The following is an 18,439-nucleotide window of genomic DNA, read 5'->3' as shown; positions in this document are numbered from 1 at the left end:
CCAACATTCTGCTAGGACAGTCCTTTCACCAGCCTAGTAACAGCTTGGGTGTAGTATTGCCTTGAGTCGTCGGCAGGGGCGGGCCCCTTCTCCATAAGCCTCATGCCAGAGGCACTTGTTTAGCCTAAATCTGGGTGCCTCATTCCATGTTGCACTCTGACCCAGCCCAGCTAAAGGCTAAGCCACAGGGTCCAAGGATGACCACTGTAACTTAGCACAGCCTCTACTGGCTCGTGCAAATATACCCAGCCTTCAGCTAAATTCAATTAGTTTTTCTTTAAGAACGGAAAGAAATCCAATTTTACTAAACATGGACAGACGGTGGAAGGCACTTTGATGTTACAACTTCTCAGTGATGCTTTACTTAGTCACAAGTTCATAAGCAAGAAGGCTTAATTACTTGGGAAAACACGGGATTAAAACTGGACACAATGGCAGAGTATCCGCTCTTGGGCAACTTGATTCGAACCCATGCACCGAGTTCGTGTGTGGTGCAAACTTTGATGTGCGCGGTGACAAGCTGGAAGTCATGACCCCCTCAGGGACGCTCCTTCAGATGGCATTTGCAGGATGTGTAGGCGGAGAGGCAGGGCCTGCCAGGCCTGTTTGCTCTACTTTGATGTCCAGGCAGCCACAGGCCCCACTGTTTGCTCTTTCACTGAGGGGTGGGTTGGGAGCCTCCTACCTTTCCCAGTGGACAATGGCCAGCAATGGAGTGTGACAACTGTTGACCATTCCAGGAGCCTGCCGGACCAGAACAGGGCTTTGGGAGGTGCCGAGCCTGGGGGGCCTTATAGGACAGCCGTTTCTCCAGATGTAGCTTTCTTTAAAGCCCAGTGGTGGTCAGGTGCTCATCGCGGAGGTGCAGACCATCTTGTGAGTTCTAACAGGTACTGAGTACTGCTTGGCCCTTTGCCCAGTGGCCCTAAGGTAGTTGTAAACTCAAAGTTTGTCTTTTCTGTTTTCTTGATCAACATGTATGTTCAGGGGATAGTGGTTTGGAATTGAAATGGTACGATTTCTGATTCCTCAAAAAAGAAGCTGTGAAAACACGTCTGATGACAAAATTATCCAGAAAGTATGAAGAACTCTTGGACACAACAGTAGTAAAAAGATAGCCCAGTTTTTAAAAAATAGGCAAAAGACTTGAGCAGATACTTTACCACAGAAGAGATCGATGGGAAATAAGTACGTGAAAAATACTCAGCATTTAGGGAAATGCAAGTTAAAATCATAGTGAAATGCTATTCCATTTGACCAAACACCTATTCCAATGACCAAAATTTTTAAAAACTGACAGTACCAAGTGATGACAGTGATGCAGAACAATTGTCATAACTGCTGATGTGAATGTGTAATGAAGTAGCCTCTTTGGAAAATATTTTAGCAATTTCTTGTAAAGGTAAAATGTACATTTATCATACAGCCCAGCAATACCAACTCCTAGGTATTTGTCCATGAAAAATAAAAACATATATCTTACCAAGAGACCTGTATGCAAATATTTATAGTAGCTTTATTCATAATCACCAAAAACTCAAAATCACCCAAATGTCCATAATCTGATGAAAGGACAAATTATAGTACATCCATACAGTGGACCTCTCAGCACTGGGGGGGGAAAAAAAGACTAACTTCTTGTACAGGTAACAACATGGTCAAATCTTGAAAGTCTTATGCTAAGTTAAAGCCAGACAATAAAAGCTACCTTCTGTATAATTCCATTTACGTGACAGTCTGGAAGAGGCAATATTATAGGGACAGAACTCAAGTTAGTGGCTGGTAGCATTTAGGAGTTTAGGGAAGGACACAAAGGAACTTTTCGGGTGACAGAAATACTTTAGAGTGTTAATTCTTAATTCTGGTGGTGGCCATACAACTCATCAAATTGTACATCTTAAAAGGATGCATTTTACTATGCGTAAAAGATGCTTCAATAAGCTGACATTAAAAAAGTTTTTCAAATGCCACCATCTTTCTCTATATTTTCACTGTTAATTGTGACCTTTGGTGTACTGAGAATTCATGATTGTAGTGTTAAAATGAAAAAAATCCATACTGTTTGTGGTCACCTAGAATGTTTTGAATCCTTATTGCTGGTGGTATCTTACATTGCAATACTGTATGTTCTAATTGTGAAGAGTAAAGACTTATGGAGTCACATGACCAATGAATAGTGATCAGTTCACTTTGTGAGTGGTATACGGCAGGCTCACAAAGTGTCATAGGGTTCTTCTTCATAGCAAGGAGAAAGAGCAGGGCTCAGGACTGGGAACTTGCCTCATCCCATATTATTCTTGGGTTCTTTGTTCCTCGACTGCTGTCCAGGGAGGACCGCCTAAATAGTATGGCCATTGGGGTGCTTCAGGAACCAGGGATCCTGAAAGGGTGGGGCAGTGGTGGGGCGATTGAGATTTGAGCCCGCTTGGGCTTGCTGGTTGCTTTGAAAGCCCCTGCCTCAGAGAAGGTGAGTCCACCAAACAGAGAAGGAAGCTCCAGCAGAACTGTTTGAAATTCCCCACAAGAGTCTCCCTCCCTCCTGCTTTTTCTCCCGGAGTGCATTTCATCAGCATCGGAAGGACCGCTTCCCGGCACTGCCTTCCCTACTTGGCTGGGGTCCCTGAGGAGCTGAGCTAATGAGTGGATAACACGCATTTGCCAAGGCCTTCCTGGATGTGGTACCTGGGCTTTGTTAATTTTAAAATGCCGCCATCCTTGGCCAAAGACCATTTAATTCCCTCTCATAGCAGTCACTTATTTTTAGCATTGGCTTATTTTCCCTCCATCTTACTAAAGGGAGGGGGACATTATACCCTATCTTTAAGAACCCAGCAGCACAAGCCAGATTGCTGACCCTCAGGAGAGGTTTTATAGCCCTCTCTGTGTGGCTGACAACTCTGCAGGTGTTCTCTGAGCATAGAACTGATGCTGCTCTTGCAGCTGGACCAGGGCAGCCTCCTTGGGAAGCTCTTCTTTGCTGGCTGGCCAGAGGCTGAGCAGGTAGAGCACTTTGGACCCATGCTTCAGCTTAGGTCCTTAGGAGGCCTGACAGCGTGGAGGTCTAGCCTGTCTTGGAGGCTTCCAGCCTCTTCCCAAGATCCCTAGCCTGTTCTCAGCCTGGCTGCTTGCTGCACAACGGTGCTTCCTTTGGCCTAAAGAGGCTGGCTTTGTGCTGTCTCATCTCCTGACCATAGTGATGATGATGGTTGTGGTGTCTTCTGTGTGCCAGGCCCATGTCAAATACTTCCAGTATTGGCTGTGATCCTCACTGCAACCCTAAAAGGGATGGATTATTATCCCTGTTTTACATATAGAGAAAATGAAGTTCAGAGGTGCTCAAGCTTGTCCACTGGTGAAAGGGGGAGCCAGGATTTGAAGCCAGGTCCCTCCGAACCCCAAACCCTTTTTCTGTCCACTAGACTGCACTGCCTAGGGAAGATTCAGGATCAAAGCCATGTCAGGACCAGGTGTCAAGTCAACTCAGGCAAGGTTTCTTGATGACCCACTATGTGCTGGATGATTTTGAGAAATTTAAATACCAACAAACTACTCTCCTTGTCCTCAGAGAAGAAATAAAACAAGCCCCCTATAACTGTAGAATGAGGCAAAGTATGGTCAGTACCCCAGAGAAGACCAGCCTAGAGTGCTGGGGAGGGGGCGATCATGAAAGGAGGCCCTTTCACATGAGGTGGGCCTTGAAAGATGGACAGGATTTTGATGGGTAGAGGTGGAGAGTAGAAAGACAGCATTTTTGGAATAAGGACCATTGTGAGGATAGGCTCCTAAAGGTAAGAAAGTAGAGATGTACCAGAGTTGATAGGAGGCACTGGCAGGATCTGGAGACCAGTGAGCTTACAGGAAAGCCTTATCCAGCACAGGCCACTGTCCTCTCAGGCTGAGACTGTCCATCCAGCATGTGATGGAGTTGTGAGCTCGAGAGCTGAAAGATTGGGGTTCACATCCAGGCTCTTCCTCCTATTGATCTTGACAAATTCTTTCACTTACCTGTGATTGTTTCCTCAACCGTGATACAGAGATAACAAGGTGAGCTACTTTAAGTTTATAAATATATGTAAAAGTGTTTAGAATGATGCCTGCCACATAATAAGCACTGGAGAAGAGTTTGCTACTTTAGTTAATAGTAGAAGGCAATGGCAACCCACTCCAGTACTCTTGCCAGGAAAATCCCATGGACAGAGGAGCCTGGTATACTACAGCCCATGGGGTTGCTAAGAGTCAGACATGACTGAGCGACTTCACTTTGACTTTTCACTTTCATGCATTGGAGAAGGAAATGGCAACCCACTCCAGTGTTCTTGCCTGGAGAATCCCAGGGACGGGGGAGCCTGGTGGGCTGCCGTCTATGGGGTCGCACAGAGTCGGACACGACTGAAGCGACTTAGCAGCAGCAGCAGCAGTGTAGTAGTAGTGGTAGTGTCTTAATTATTATTATGACTAACTCTGCTGCAGCTGATTGTGGGTGACCTCATGAAGTTAGTAAATTTCCTGCAAGTAGACCTGTCTTTGAGGGAGGTGGCGCTATTACTTGCCTCTCACCAGTATCTCTTTTGTGTGATGCAGAAGCAGTAGGGCTTTGGAAATCCTTTTTCTACTCCTTTTCATCTCAGAAGCCATGCCTAGAACATGGGACCCCAGACCAGAGCATTTTGACGTGAAGCTGGCTATTGTCCCAGGTGGCCACCTGCCTGGTGAAGAACAGTTCCCAGTATTTCCCAGCAAGGAAAGGTGGCTGAGGGTGCTGGCCAGGTGCCCAGAATGCCAGCACTATGCCCCAAGAAAAGTGTGCCGTGCTTGATGTCTCTCCCACCACTGCTGCTGTGGCTGATTATCTCTGAGTAACAAAGAGTCATTTCTAATCCCATTTAGAATCATTGCCCAAGATAATCCTGTTTCATAGTAATGATATTCCAATTCCAGCATGCACCCGTTTCTAGTTTGGCAGACGCATGCCTTGACCTCAGGCCACCCAGGCACTGCTCCTGGGAAAGCGATGCCAGCTCATTTGCCTAACCTGACAGTCTCAGGGTACCCACCCACTTTTCCTCCGCTGTATCCCATCCTGGGGTTCTGTGTTCAGGGCTGTCTTCACAGAGAGGATCGGTTGGGACAAAAAGAGCACCCCGTGTTCATCCCCTTCAGCAGCCTGGGGAGGAGTGTTCCATTTCTAGGGACTGTGATGTGGTGCGCTCCTGCACCTCCTCTCTAAAGACCTCAGACCCACTCTGTGCCATGAACTGTGCTCATTAGGGCTGCCAGGCTGGTGGCTCGGGGATACACAGTAAATATCAGTAAATACGGTGAGTGTGCCTGGGATGCAGCAAGGTTTTGTCTGTCTCTCATGCTATCTGCGTGAATAAAATATGATGTAGCAAATAGTTTAGCCAAAACTAATGAATGGTGAGTGATCTGGTTCATTGTTCATATATGAATGGATATCAGGCTAGAAAGCAGACTGTGCTTATGAACCACAGGGTTCTGTCCTATTCACTAGTCATATCACTGATTCTAATGAGACCAGTTATAAATGACAAACAAATTGGCAAATTAAATAAAGCTGATATGTTGTGTGAAAGAATTGGGAATGTGAAAAAAGAACTCAATGGGAGAGAGCAATGGTTAAATCTGTGGTGATAAAAATTAATAGGGGGGATGAGTGTTTCAGTCTGCAGTTAAAACCAAAACCAATGGTAACACCCAGGGCAACCCAATTTAGCAGTTCTGGCAAGTAAAGCCCAGGAGCTGACTGCAGCCTCAGTGTGTGCACCAGCAGTGCAGTGTTAAGGCCTCAGAAGTGAATTGATAAATATTTACTGGCTTGTACTCTGCCCTGTGTGCAAAGGAACAGATGGCCAGGCACAGTCCTTACTTTAGGGAGCACAGTCTAGATGTGTGTGACAGAGTAGTGAGGGCCAAGGGCTCCGGAAAAAGGACCTGAGTTTAAAATCTAGCTCTACCTCTTACCAACTGTTTCCTCATCGGCAAAGTAGGAACAATAATGGCACCTGCCTCAGCATCATGTGGTTGCAAAGATTAAAATGCACTTAAGACAGCCTAGTGCATAGTAAGTGTAGGAGCCCCAACATGCTCTTATGGATGATTTGCCTATGGAGAGCCTGGTCTAGCCCATACTGTGGAAAGAATCCCTAATAACCAGGGCCTGACCACTCTGGCCCATTGGTTTGGCGACTGAGTATTATGAACCACAGATTGAAAGGTATGGACCTGTGTTTGGAACTAGGTGAAGAGTGTGAAATTGCAATTGTCCTGGAAACCCTGTAATGGATAATCTTGGTTTGGTGGCCCACTTAACATGTCATGCCTTCCTTGAGCTTTGCCCAAATTATCTAACCTTGTCTGGGCCCACTATTGATTTTTGACCCTTGTCTATCTAAATCAGATTCCCTCTTATTAACCCAGCTAGCTTTACGACTGTCTGAAAATATCACTGTCCCTGGTGCATAGTGAGGGCCCAGCAACTATGGGATGTTAGGACAGACTAATGGATGGTCAGGTGGGTGAGAACCAGTGTTGTTTAGGGGAATGTGCACCAGATAGTAATGAATTTGAATCTTGGTTCCTGTGTTTATTAAACATGTACACTTGGACAGCTCATGTTATCTTGCTGAGCCTCAGTTTATTCATTTATAAAATTGACTGGTACCTCATTGCGAGTGGTTATAATGATCTGGAATAGTAAATGTAAAAGTAAATGTAAAGTGCTCAACCCTCTATGGCTGTTTTATTATGATTATTGATCTTTGCCTTTCAAGGGAAGTAAATAAAATATCATCCTCATTCAAGAAAACTGGGACACATTTTCTATACAGGTACCTAGCTTCCTACCTAATCTTTAGTTTGTTTCCCAAGGAAGCTGGCTTTAAAAAGAAGACTGCACCCCATCCTCCCAAAAAAGAAGAAAAGAAAACCGCCCTCCTATTTCCCCACTACCCGCCCCTGCCCCAAGCTCATGGCCCCCCACCACAGGATCTCTAGATTCAACACGTGCCTTTGGTCGGCCACCCTGCTTTCCTGACCTCCCATAGACTGGCCAGTAGACTGAATGAGCCACAGCTCATTTGACTTCCAGCAAACCTCCTGAACTGTGACCTCTTTGCTTCCTCCCCTCACTGAGGTGTGCGCTGAGTTGAGAATAGGTCAACTCTTTGTCTTCTCCTTGGGACACAGTGACCCTGTGCTTGGATGTGGGGGGTAAAGGGGAGGGGGAGTCAGAGGAGCCTCTCCAGAAGCTCCACATTGTGTGGGGCCGACCTGGAGCTGGGATCACTGCCCTTCTTGCTTCACCAGCTCCAGCTGCTCACCAGCCGTCTCTGACACGTGCCTGGCCCAGCCTAGGTCTGAGCTCACACCACAGGTTTCCTCCCTCTTTCCTAAACAGTGTGATGACCCAAAGCCCCTCCGGCCACTGAGAGCAGAAAGCCAATCAATGCAACTGCCCTCTCAAGCTTTGTGAAAAGTCTTGAAAATGGGAGCTCATCTAGGTCCATATGAGCCAACTTCCTAAGGGTGTGTCCACCTCTAATCTAATTACAGCCTAATCAGCTAATTAAAACATGCCTCGTGGGGGCTTTTGCTCCACAGGGACTTCTGTGAGTCTCAGGAGCTGCAACTTAGAGACCACCCTCCAGTTCATTTCCTCATCTTTGTTTGGGAACTGCCTGGTGTAAGTCGGGAAGGGTCTGGTGCTCAGGAGAGGAAGATGGGGACGTTTTCCACAGCTAAGCTGCCTGCAACCCAGTTTGGACCCTCAGGTGGGAGAAGGCTGGGAAGGGCTAAGACAGTTGCCTTCCACCTTTCTCCCTTGTTTCTCACCAAATGAATTATTTCATTTATTCATACAGTCATTCAGAAAGCATCTGTTGACCACTTATTGTGATATAGGCATTGGGCAAGAAGCTAGGAAAGGTTGAGACATGGCCCTTGCCCTGTGGTCTACTGGGAAAGGTAAATAAAAATAGACAGGCAATCACGATATGATATGGTGAGCGGCACCTTCCACTTGAGTGAGAATTGGGTTCTGTGCAAGCAGGAAGGGCGTGCACCTGGGCTGAGAGTCAGAGAGGCCTCAGTTGAGTTATGACTATGTCACTGAGGAGCCCTGAAGGTGAGTGAGCACTAACCAGTAGAACGGAAAGTGGGGCGGTGGGGGGGACTCCTAGCAGGAGGGATATATTTGATGATCTTTGGTGTACTTCAGGGACTTCATTGATTTCACTGGGCCCTTAATTTTTCAGCCCCCAAGATCACTAGATCAACATAGGAATTAGAAGTTCGGCAGTTGAGAGACTCCCTGAAGGAATAAACTTTTAGAAGAAATGAGGGCAGGAAATCCGACCCTTTTAAGTTTTTTTAGTAATTTTATTTATTTTTGGCTGTGCTGGGTCTTCACTGCTGCACAGGCTTTTCTCTAGTTATGGTGTCTTAGCTCCTCATTGCAGTGGCTTCTTTTCTTGTGGAGTACAGGCTCTAAGGCACCCAGATTTCAATGGTTTCAGCTCATGGGCTCCAGAGCACAGGCTCAGTAGTTGTGGTGCACGGGCTTTAGTTGCTCTGTGTCATGTGGGATCTTCCCAGATCAGGGATCAAACCCATGTCTTCTGCACTGGCAGACATTCTTTTTACCTACCACTGAGCCACCAGGGAAACCCCTCAACTCTTTTTTAAAAATCATCTATGGAGAAGGCAATGGCACCCCACTCCAGTACTCTTGCCTGGAAAATCCATGGATGGAGGAGCCTGGTAGGCTGCAGTCCATGGGGTCGCTAAGAGTCGGACACGACTGAGCACCTTCACTTTCACTTTTCACCTTCCTGCATTGGAGAAGGAAATGGCAGCCCATTCCAGTGTTCTTGCCTGGAGAATCCCAGGGATGGCGGAGCCTGGTGGGCTGCTGTCTATGGGGTCGCACAGAGTCGGACACGACTGAAGCGACTTAGCAGCAGCAGCAGCAGCAGAGATTGAATTACAATCCTTGGATACATGCTTAAGAGTTTTTGTTGTCTCTATCAGAAAGAAATTTTTAGAGCCTGTGGCTCATGAACTACAGATTTAGTAAGTGCTACTAGTGATTCTTTCCATTTGTTTGTGTGCAGAAATGGCTCTGACTAAACAGATTTTTTTTCAATTTCTTTATATTTGTTGAAATAGGCAATTGTTCCTAATTTAACTATAAGAAGAATAATTTCATTTGTATTGTATGAAAAATACATGTTTCTAGTTTTATTATAGCATGTTTCCCAATAAAAATTATTAAAACATGTAAAAAAAAAAATAATAAATAAAATAAAAATCATCTATTCTTGTGTCCAGCCTGTTGCTTCTAACTGCTGCATCATGTTTTATAGACCACATTTAACTCACTCGTTTCCTCAGTGATGGACACTTGAGTGCCTGCAACTCCCCACTGCCACAAAAGGTGTGGGGACATCTCCCATGTTTGGACCTGTGTAAGAATTTCTCTGAGATACATATACTCAGGAGCAAAGTGCTGGGTTATTGGGTCAGGTACTTGAGTGTGACAAATATTACAAGATGACATCTGGAATGGCTGCATCAGTCTGTCCCCAGGCAGTGCCTGAAGAATCCAAGATCCTCATGCCTTCACCAACACTGGGTATTTTTCAGCTTTCTCACTTTTGTCAGTATGTTGAATTTAAAGTGCTATCTCATTTTTAAATTATTTTTAAAGCAAGTCCTTGTTGGTTATCTGTTTTAAATACAGCAGTGTATGCATATCAACCCCAAATTCCCAATAAAGTGCTAGCTTATTTAAAAAAATTTTTCATTTCTCTAATCACAAATGAGCTTGAGAATTTCTTCATATACTTAATCATCTTGTTTGTTTCCTCTTCTGGGTGTTTTTGCCTCATTTTTCTGTGGGACTTCCTGATCCTTGCCTTGTTGCTAAAACTTGAATTGAGGCAAGTCCTCCAGACTGTTAGCTACCTGGGAATCCATAAAGGGAAGTAAGAGGCAATATAGCTGAATGATAAGAACATGGACTTGGTAGCCAGACTGCCCTGGTTTGAATCCTACCTGTGCAGCTTACAACTGAGTGACCTTGGGCAGGTTACTTACCCCTTGGTTTCTGTTTAACCTCCCTCATAGCGTTGTTGTGAGGATTAAATGTTAGTATATATAAAGTATTAATATTTAAAATAGTGCCTGGTGGGTAGGAAGTATATACAGATGCTAGCTCTTATTATTAGACCGCTGTCTTCTTCCTACTTAGCTCTACTGTACCCTTGAGAAATTGAATACTTATACCAGCAGGCAGTAAGAGAAAGTAGAAAGAAAACAGCTCTCAGCCTAGACTCAGAGCTCACTACTCCTACTCACTTGTATAACTCTTACCCAGGTCTTGGGTTCTGGACCTGCGTTTTCCTCCCTACCTGAGGCCAGTCTTCAATACCTGACCATTTCTGACTAGTCAGATTTCCAGGCCTGCAGTACCCGCCAGCCCCCCAGCCTGGCTAGCTCAGTCCTGTTGCTCTTCCTCTCCCAGCCTGTCAGCTGGATACTATCCCTCACAATCTTCACCTTCAGTATTCACACAGCTCAGTCTTTTTGGTAAGTCAGCTCACTTGGGCACAGATAAGACCAGAATAGATTGTGATGGACACACAGGAAGGCATGTACTGCTACCAGAGCCAAGTCACTAAAGGCCAACTCTAAACCTCCATCCTCTTGGGCTGCATACATTCTCTGACTTTCCGGGTTAGTATTGGAAGTAGGGTATCTGGAGATTATCTCTAGCCTTTGAAGTTGATACTGACATTGGTAGGCATGTCTTTCCACAGACTACCAGAGGCCAAGTTCTGAGCTGGCTGGGAGAATTGCTGATGTTTGTAAGCCTTTGCCCAGTGAGAACCTGTGGAGTAGTCAGCATAGTTCCTTTGAGTGTGTTACAGAAAAACATGAGTGAGTGGAATGGTGTACCCTGCCCCCTTTAATCCAGCTATTAAAAGCATGAAGACCTAGCCCGAACTAGGTACTGCCGATTTGGCACCAGCTGTTGACGTTTAAGGTAGTGATACCTAAACCGAAACCTCACGAGTGACAACCATCATGCCGGCGCCAGAACAGAGTCGGCTGCAGTTATCCTTTTGTGGATCACCTTGAATAGCAGTGCCTGCCTGCCTTTGTACCATCAGATCCGGTAATCCCCTTGTCAGGCAGGTGGGCCAACTCACCATCCCTTACATGTCACCTTCTCCCAGATACATTTCTGAATTGGGGGTTTGTTTTGGCTTCAGCAAAAACAACGTCAGAGACAGAAATCTCTTCATTTCCGAAGTCTCCTCATTGCTGCTCCTGGTGTCTGCTTCTTTTGCCTTCCCTTGGCCTCATACTAGTGTGTTTCTTGGTTTCTGGTTGTTGACTTGTTTTGTGTCTGCTGTTTCCCTCTGTCTCTAGTCCTTAACATATGACCTGGCTTTTGGCTCTCTGCCTCACATCTCTGCTGCCTGGTCTCTGGCCCTTGGCTCTGTTTTGACTATGAACTTCTTGGCACTCCCTGGGCCTGACATGCTGCTAAACCTGTTCTCACCAGCCTTGCCCTAGGTTTCTCTTACCCGGCTGGCCTCTTACCCTGTTTCTGCCCTGCTGCATATCACAGGTCCACAAAGTTCTTTTTTGTCTTCAAAGCTAACTATAGTCATGTAGTCCTTTAGGCTGATCTGGACTGACTTCTCCAAAAAAGACCTGATCCCCATGGAACTCTGGGTCAAATGCTTTTCAAGTATGAGATGGCTCCTGGACAAAAAGCTTATTGCTGTCTGATAAGTTGTTTGGTGCCACTCTGGACCACAGAACAGCCATGGTTCTTTTAGTCCTAGCTCTACCCCACCGTGGGGCTGCTGCCTTTTGCATTTATGAAAAGTGAAAGGAATCTTCTCCAAGGTTGCAGAATGAGTCACTCGCTTGGATGCTTACCCTCCTTGTCCTCCAAGTTTGTGAAGTGAATTGCCCATTCCTTTTGATTGGGTTAGCAGCCCCAGGGCCTAGCCTCATCACTTTTCTCTCCCCATCCTGCCAAACCACTGTCTGCCCCCTGGGGCCAAGGGTAGCATACTTGGTTGCTTGGACACGTCTTGCAGCCTGCAAATTGGACAGATGGAATCAATACTCAGGAACCTGGAGAGGCCCAGGTAGCACAGTTAGTGACACTAAATGCCTAGAGGGACAGCCTGCCCTGGGAGGGGTTGTGATTGAATGGTGATTGGACATAGCAGCTGAGCATTAACCAAATTATGTCCATTTGAGTTTAGATCGACAAACCCTCCTCACTTAAATTTTAAAACAAGCCAACTTGAGTAGAATATAGAAGAGCTGCCTTCTTAACACAGTGCTATGGCAGCACAAGTGCTGGGTATAGATTTGGAGCCCACTTCAGCCTATGTAATTATCACTAAGATTATATGGACACAGAGAAGAGAGCTCATATTTGTGAATCTCCTTTGATGTGCCAGGCACTGTAGAGTTTTTATCTCATAACTTACAAGGGGGAGGCATCATAATCCCTATTATTCTAGTAAGGAAATAGAGTTTCAGAAGTGTAATAATTTGTCCAAGATCACAGTTAGTAAGTGATAGTGTACTATGTTATAAAATCTACTTGTTATAAAATGTCACACCATCTTCCCTATTTGTGTGTCAGTTCATAAGTCTCTTGACTTGCCTACAGCCCAACCATAGGGTCAGGTACACAGTTATAATAACTAATGTCTGTTGAGCACTTATTGTGTGTCATATACTATGAAAGCACATTTTATGCACTAAGAGTCATATGAGCTAGATATTCTTAATATCTGATAATTATGATACAGAGTGATTTTCTCATTTCATCATTTGTTCTACATTTATTAGTTGTCATTCTACAGTAAAAATAAAGCTTTCCCTTCCCCCTCACCCATTGACTATGTGGACTCTTGGAATCTTAGTGTGCAATGGGTGATAGTCCGTTAATGTCATTATTCATGTTGATGTTCATATTGACTCAGAGTTTTTTAAATTTATTTATTGATTTATTTTTGGTTGCACTGGGTCTTTGTTGCTCTGCGTGGGCTTTCTCTAGATGCAGTGAGCAGGGGCTGCTCTTCATTGCGTTGCATTGCTGTGCACAGGTTTCTCTTTGCAGTGGTTTCTCTTATTGTGGAGCACGGGCTCTAGATGCGCAGGCTTTGGTAGTTGTAGAATTTGGTCTCAGTAATCTCAGCAAGTGGGCTCGTAGTTGTGGCACACAGGCTTCAGTTGCTCCGAGGCATGTGGAATCTTCTGAGACCAGGGATCGAACCAATGTCCCCTGCATTGGCGAGCAGATTCTTCTCCATTTTCCCCAGAGAAGCCCATCTGTACCATGGTCTCAGATTTTAAAGCCAACATTATAACCACTGTGCCATACTGCATCCTTTGCCATGAGATATTTTTCTTACTGCCTGCAGTTAGTTTGCCCATCTCTAACAGCCTTTTTGAACCCTCTTAACTTTTCATCTTCTGGGAAACAGGAAGACTAATGACAGTCCTTTCCAAATTATTTGTAAACTATATAAGTAAATTACAATAAAAGATAGAAATGGTAAGGACCTAACAGAAGCAGAAAATATTAAGAAGAGGTAGTAAGAATACACAGAAGAACTATACAAAAAAGATCTTCATGACCCAGATAACCACGATGGTGTGATTACTCACCTAGAGCCAGACATCCTGGAATGCAAAGTCAAATGGACCTTAGGAAGTATCACTATGAACAAAGCTAGTAGAGGTGATGGAATTCCAGTTGAGCTATTTTAAATCCTAAAAGATGATGCTGTGAAAGTGCTGCACTCAATATGTCAGCAAATATGGAAAACTCAGCAGTGGCCACAGGACTGGAAAAGGTCAATTTTCATTCCAATCCCAAAGAAAGGCAATGCCAAAGAATGCCACACAGTTGTAGTCATCTCACACGCTAGTAAAGTAATGCTCAAAATTCTCCAAGCTAGGCTTCAACAGTATGTGAACTAAGAACTTCCAGATATTCAAGCTGGATTTAGAAAAGGCAGAGGAACCAGAGATCAAATTGCCAACATCCGCTGGATCATCAAAAAAGCAAGAGAGTTCCAGAAAAAATCTGCTTCTGCTTTATTGATTACACCAAAGCCTTTAATTGTGTGGATCACAACAAACTGGAAAATTCTGAAAGAGATGGGAATACCAGACTACCGCACTTGGCTCCTGAGAAATCTGTATTCAGGTCAAGAAGCAACAGTTAGAACTGGACATGGAACAGCAGACTGGTTCCAAATCGGGAAAGGAGTACATCAAGGCTGTATATTGTCACCCTGCATATTTAACTTATATGCAGAGTATATCATGTGAAATGCAGAGCTGGATGAAGCACAAGCTGGAATCAAGATTGCTGGGAGAAATATCAATAACCTCAGATATGCAGATAACACCACACTAATGGCAGAAAGCGAAGAAGAACTAAAGAGCCTCTTAATGAAAGTGAAAAGCAGAGTGAAAAAGTTGGCTTAAAACTCAACATTCAGAAAACTAAGATCATGGCATCCAGTCCCATCACTTCATGTCAAATAGACTGGGAAACAATAGAAACAATGACAGATATTATTTTCTTGGCCTCCAAAATCACTGCAGATGGTGACTGCAGCCGTAAAATTGAAAGATCGTTGCTCCTTGGAAGAAAAGCTATGACCAACCTAGACAGCAAATTAAAATGCAGAGACATTACTTTGCCAACAAAGGTCTATCTAGTCAAAGCTATGGTTTTCCCAGTAGTCATGTATGGATGTGAGAGTTGGATTGTAAAGAAAGCTGAGCACCGAAGAATTGACGCTTTTGAACTGTGGTGTTGGAGAAGACTCTTGAGAGTCCTTGGACTGCAAGGAGATCCAACCAGTCCATTCTAAAGGAGATCAGTCCTGAATATTCATTGGAAGGACTGATGCTGAAGCTGAAACTCCAGTACTTTGGCCACTTGATGGGAAGAACTGACTCATTTGAAAAGACCCTGATGCTAGGAAAGGTTGAAGGCAGGAGGAGAAGGGGACAACAGAGGATGAGATGGTTGGATGGCATCACCGACTTGATGAACTTTAGTTTGAGTAAGCTCCGGGAGTTGGTGATGGACAGGGAAGCCTGGTGTGCTGCAGTCCATGGGGTCGCAGAGAGTGGGACACGACTGAGCAACTGAACTGAACTGATAGGCAAATAGTCTCCAACTAAAAACCTGACAGTGTCTGCTGTGAATTACATATCTGACTTTTAGATGTGAATTTTAGCTGCTTAGAGACCCGTCTCATTTCTCTTTAGGATCATAATTCATAGCCTGGATAAATTGCCTATAAAAGATAATTCTTAAAATCTTTTTAGGTGAGGGGTATTAGAGTCAGGAGACTGACTTGACCATGTTACTTATCTATGAGGACTGTGTGTATGTGTGTGTGTGTGTGTGCATGGGAGTTACTGAAATTCATTCATCCATTCAGCAGATAATTGGGCCAGGTCCTGTGCCTGTTGAAGGTTATGAAATTCAAACCAGTTAATACAGGGAAAACCAACAACACTACTGACTACAGATACTGAAAAACTTAACAACAGAGAGAATCTAAAATTACAGTTTGGCTTTTTAATAGTTACAATAATTAGAGTAATTTTTAAATTTTTATTTATTTATTTTTGGCTACATGTCACCACATGACTTGTAGGATCTTAGTTCTCTGACCAGGGATTAAACCCAGACCCTGGTAGTGAAAGTACCAAATCCTAACCAGTGGATCACCAGGAAATTCCCTAGCATAATTTTTTTTAATGCTTGCAATTTATGCCTTCAAAAGCATTAATAGTTTTGAAGTCCAGTGAGCAAAAGATGAACATACTAAAAGAAAAATAGGCAAAGGACATTATTCATGAGAATAAAAACAATTGATTATTATAATTCATGAAAAAAGAAACACAACTGATTGCTAAAGATTTTTTTAAAGTCCAGCTTCACTAGTAATCAAAGAAATGCAAACTGAAACAGTGATGTGATTCCATTTTCTGTCTAACACATTTTCTGTGTCCAGATTAACACACTATTAAAAAGAAAAAAATGCCCTATTTGATGAAAGGGCTCCCCTCATAACTCAGTTAGTAAAGAATTCGCCTGCATTGCAGGCTGCCCTGGTTTGATTCCTGGGTCGGGAAGATCTGCTAGAGAATGGATAGGCTACCCACTCCAGTATTCTTGGGCTCCCCTTGTGGCTTCATTTGGTAAATAATCCACCTGCAATGTGGAGACCTGGGTTCAATTCCTGGGTTGGGAAGATCCCTTGGAGAAGGGAAAAGCTACCCACATTCTGGCCTGGAGAATTTCATGGACTATTGCAAAGAATCAGACACGACTGAGTGACCTTCAGTCACTCACTCACATTATGATGAAAGGAAGGCACAATAGTTACTCTCATCCTTCTTCTTTTGATAGTAGAAATAAAAATCACATTCTTTCTGAAAGGCAATTTAGTAACGTTTATCAAAAACCTTAAAAATGTTTATAGGTTTGATCTAGAAATTCATTTCTTAGGAATTTATTCAAAGGAAATTGTTATAGAAATATTAAAAATAATTATTTTATAGTTGGAGATTGGCTAAATGAAGTATGCTGCTACTAAGTCGCTTCAGTCATGTCTGACTCTGTGCGACCCCATAGATGGCAGCCCACCAGGCTCCCCTGTCCCTGGGATTCTCCAGGCAAGAACACTGGAGTGGGTTGCCATTTCCTTCTCCATGAAGTATAGACAAGCCTTATGGTAGAATACTGTGCAGTCATTAAAAACAATGTCATAGACAAATATATAATAAATGGAAGAGGTATGTATATATTTAGGGAGAACTTATATTTGACCCCATTTTTTTTGGTAAATAAAAATGTGCATATGTTGGAAAAAACTGGAAAGATGTTATATATTCTAAAACAGTTTTTTTTGACTAGCTATATTTTCTAAATTTCTTATAGTGAACATGAACCTTTTTTGTTAGAAAAAAAAGTGGGGGGAATTATTAGCAGGAACATCACATAAGACAAGGGAAGCTAACATATAAAGAGCACTTCCTGGGTCAAGCACTGTGGTTGGTGCTTTATAAATTCACCTAATCTGATCTCACTGTGGAGCCTCCTGCCTGTCGTCATCTCCCTTCAGTCCATTCTCACACGGCTATAGGAGTGATTCTTCTAATAGCAAAGATTTAGAAGAGAACACACCAAACTATAAATAGTAATTACTCCTGGAATTTAGATTGAGGAGATGGCTATAAGAGACTTTCATTTTTCAATTTAGTATTTCAGTATGATTTGTACTGTGTGTGTGTGTGTGCATACATATGTAAGTGGGGAGGAAGAGCTTGTGTTGCCATGTCACTTCCCCAGCCCTTCAGTGGCTTACCTCATCTCCCACTTCTCTTCCACTTACACCCTCTGCTCCAGGTTCACTTTCTTCAGATGAAACTTCGTGCTTTTTTGCCTCCCAGGATTTGTGAATGCATTGGGTCCTCCCACTTCACCAACCTGGATCTGGTTATTCAGCATTTCACGTCTTTAATATCACATTCCCTGGGATGCCTTTCTTGATCCCCTCCCTTGGTTTCCTACCATACATGGTACTTTTCCCATCATAGCCTCCATCACACTTTGCTAGAATGTTATGGTAAATGTTGTCCTTCTCTGAAGAGACTGTAAGCTCCCTGAGGTCATGGACCCTAGTACCTAGAACAGTGACTTGAACATAGTAAGCATTTGATAAGTAGTTGAATAAAAACACTTCATATTTTATAGTTGTGGATCCTGAGCCTTAGGGAGGTGTTAGATAACTTGTCCAGAGCCTCTCAGCCAGTAACATATCAGAGCCAACTTTGCTACCCTTGTGTTCGATACTTGTAAAGTTCCTGTTCTTTCCACTGTACCACTCAGGTGAACAGAGGCAGAGCCAGTCCCTAAACATGCCTCAGAATTACAGTCTTTACTTCCTGGACCTTTCCTGTTTGTGACACTTATGTCTGTCTGATTTCTTCCAGTGTGGTGCAGGTCCTGCTTGCTGCTGGTGCTGACCCAAACCTTGGGGACGATTTTAGCAGTGTATACAAGACCGCCAAGGATCAGGGAATCCATTCTTTAGAAGGTAAGTGTGGACTACTGTGCTGTTCTGCGGGCCCTCCCCCCTTCGGCTTCTAGCAGCCGTTCTCCGTGCCAGTTCTACCAGCAACTCAGGTGAGAGCCTGCAAGTCGCTCATCCTCTGGGGACTTATGGATAACCCAAAGGCTTGGGGCAGATCCCCTTCACAGCCCCCTCTAGCTCTGTAATTTATGTCACTTCACGTCTTAAGGAATAAAATAGAGGCCTGATTTCGTAACTGAGGAGAGGAG

At 44.0% G+C, this 18,439-nt stretch overlaps 1 protein-coding gene across 2 annotated transcripts in view; it reads left to right on the top strand.

Annotated features, from left to right (window-relative positions):
* Positions 1-18,439, top strand: part of CLPB (caseinolytic mitochondrial matrix peptidase chaperone subunit B) — a 142,252-nt gene that overhangs the window by 37,941 nt on the left and 85,872 nt on the right. For both annotated transcript variants that reach the window (NM_001015625.1, XM_005216185.5), the window contains 1 exon segment: positions 18,091-18,194. In NM_001015625.1, coding sequence (NP_001015625.1) covers positions 18,091-18,194 — 104 coding nt within the window.

Source organism: Bos taurus, chromosome 15 (assembly GCF_002263795.3).
Source record: "Bos taurus isolate L1 Dominette 01449 registration number 42190680 breed Hereford chromosome 15, ARS-UCD2.0, whole genome shotgun sequence".
Classification (NCBI taxonomy): Eukaryota; Metazoa; Chordata; class Mammalia; order Artiodactyla; family Bovidae; genus Bos; species Bos taurus.
The sequence above is the reverse complement of the archived record's forward strand: the minus strand, read 5'-3'. Positions and strand labels throughout refer to the sequence as shown.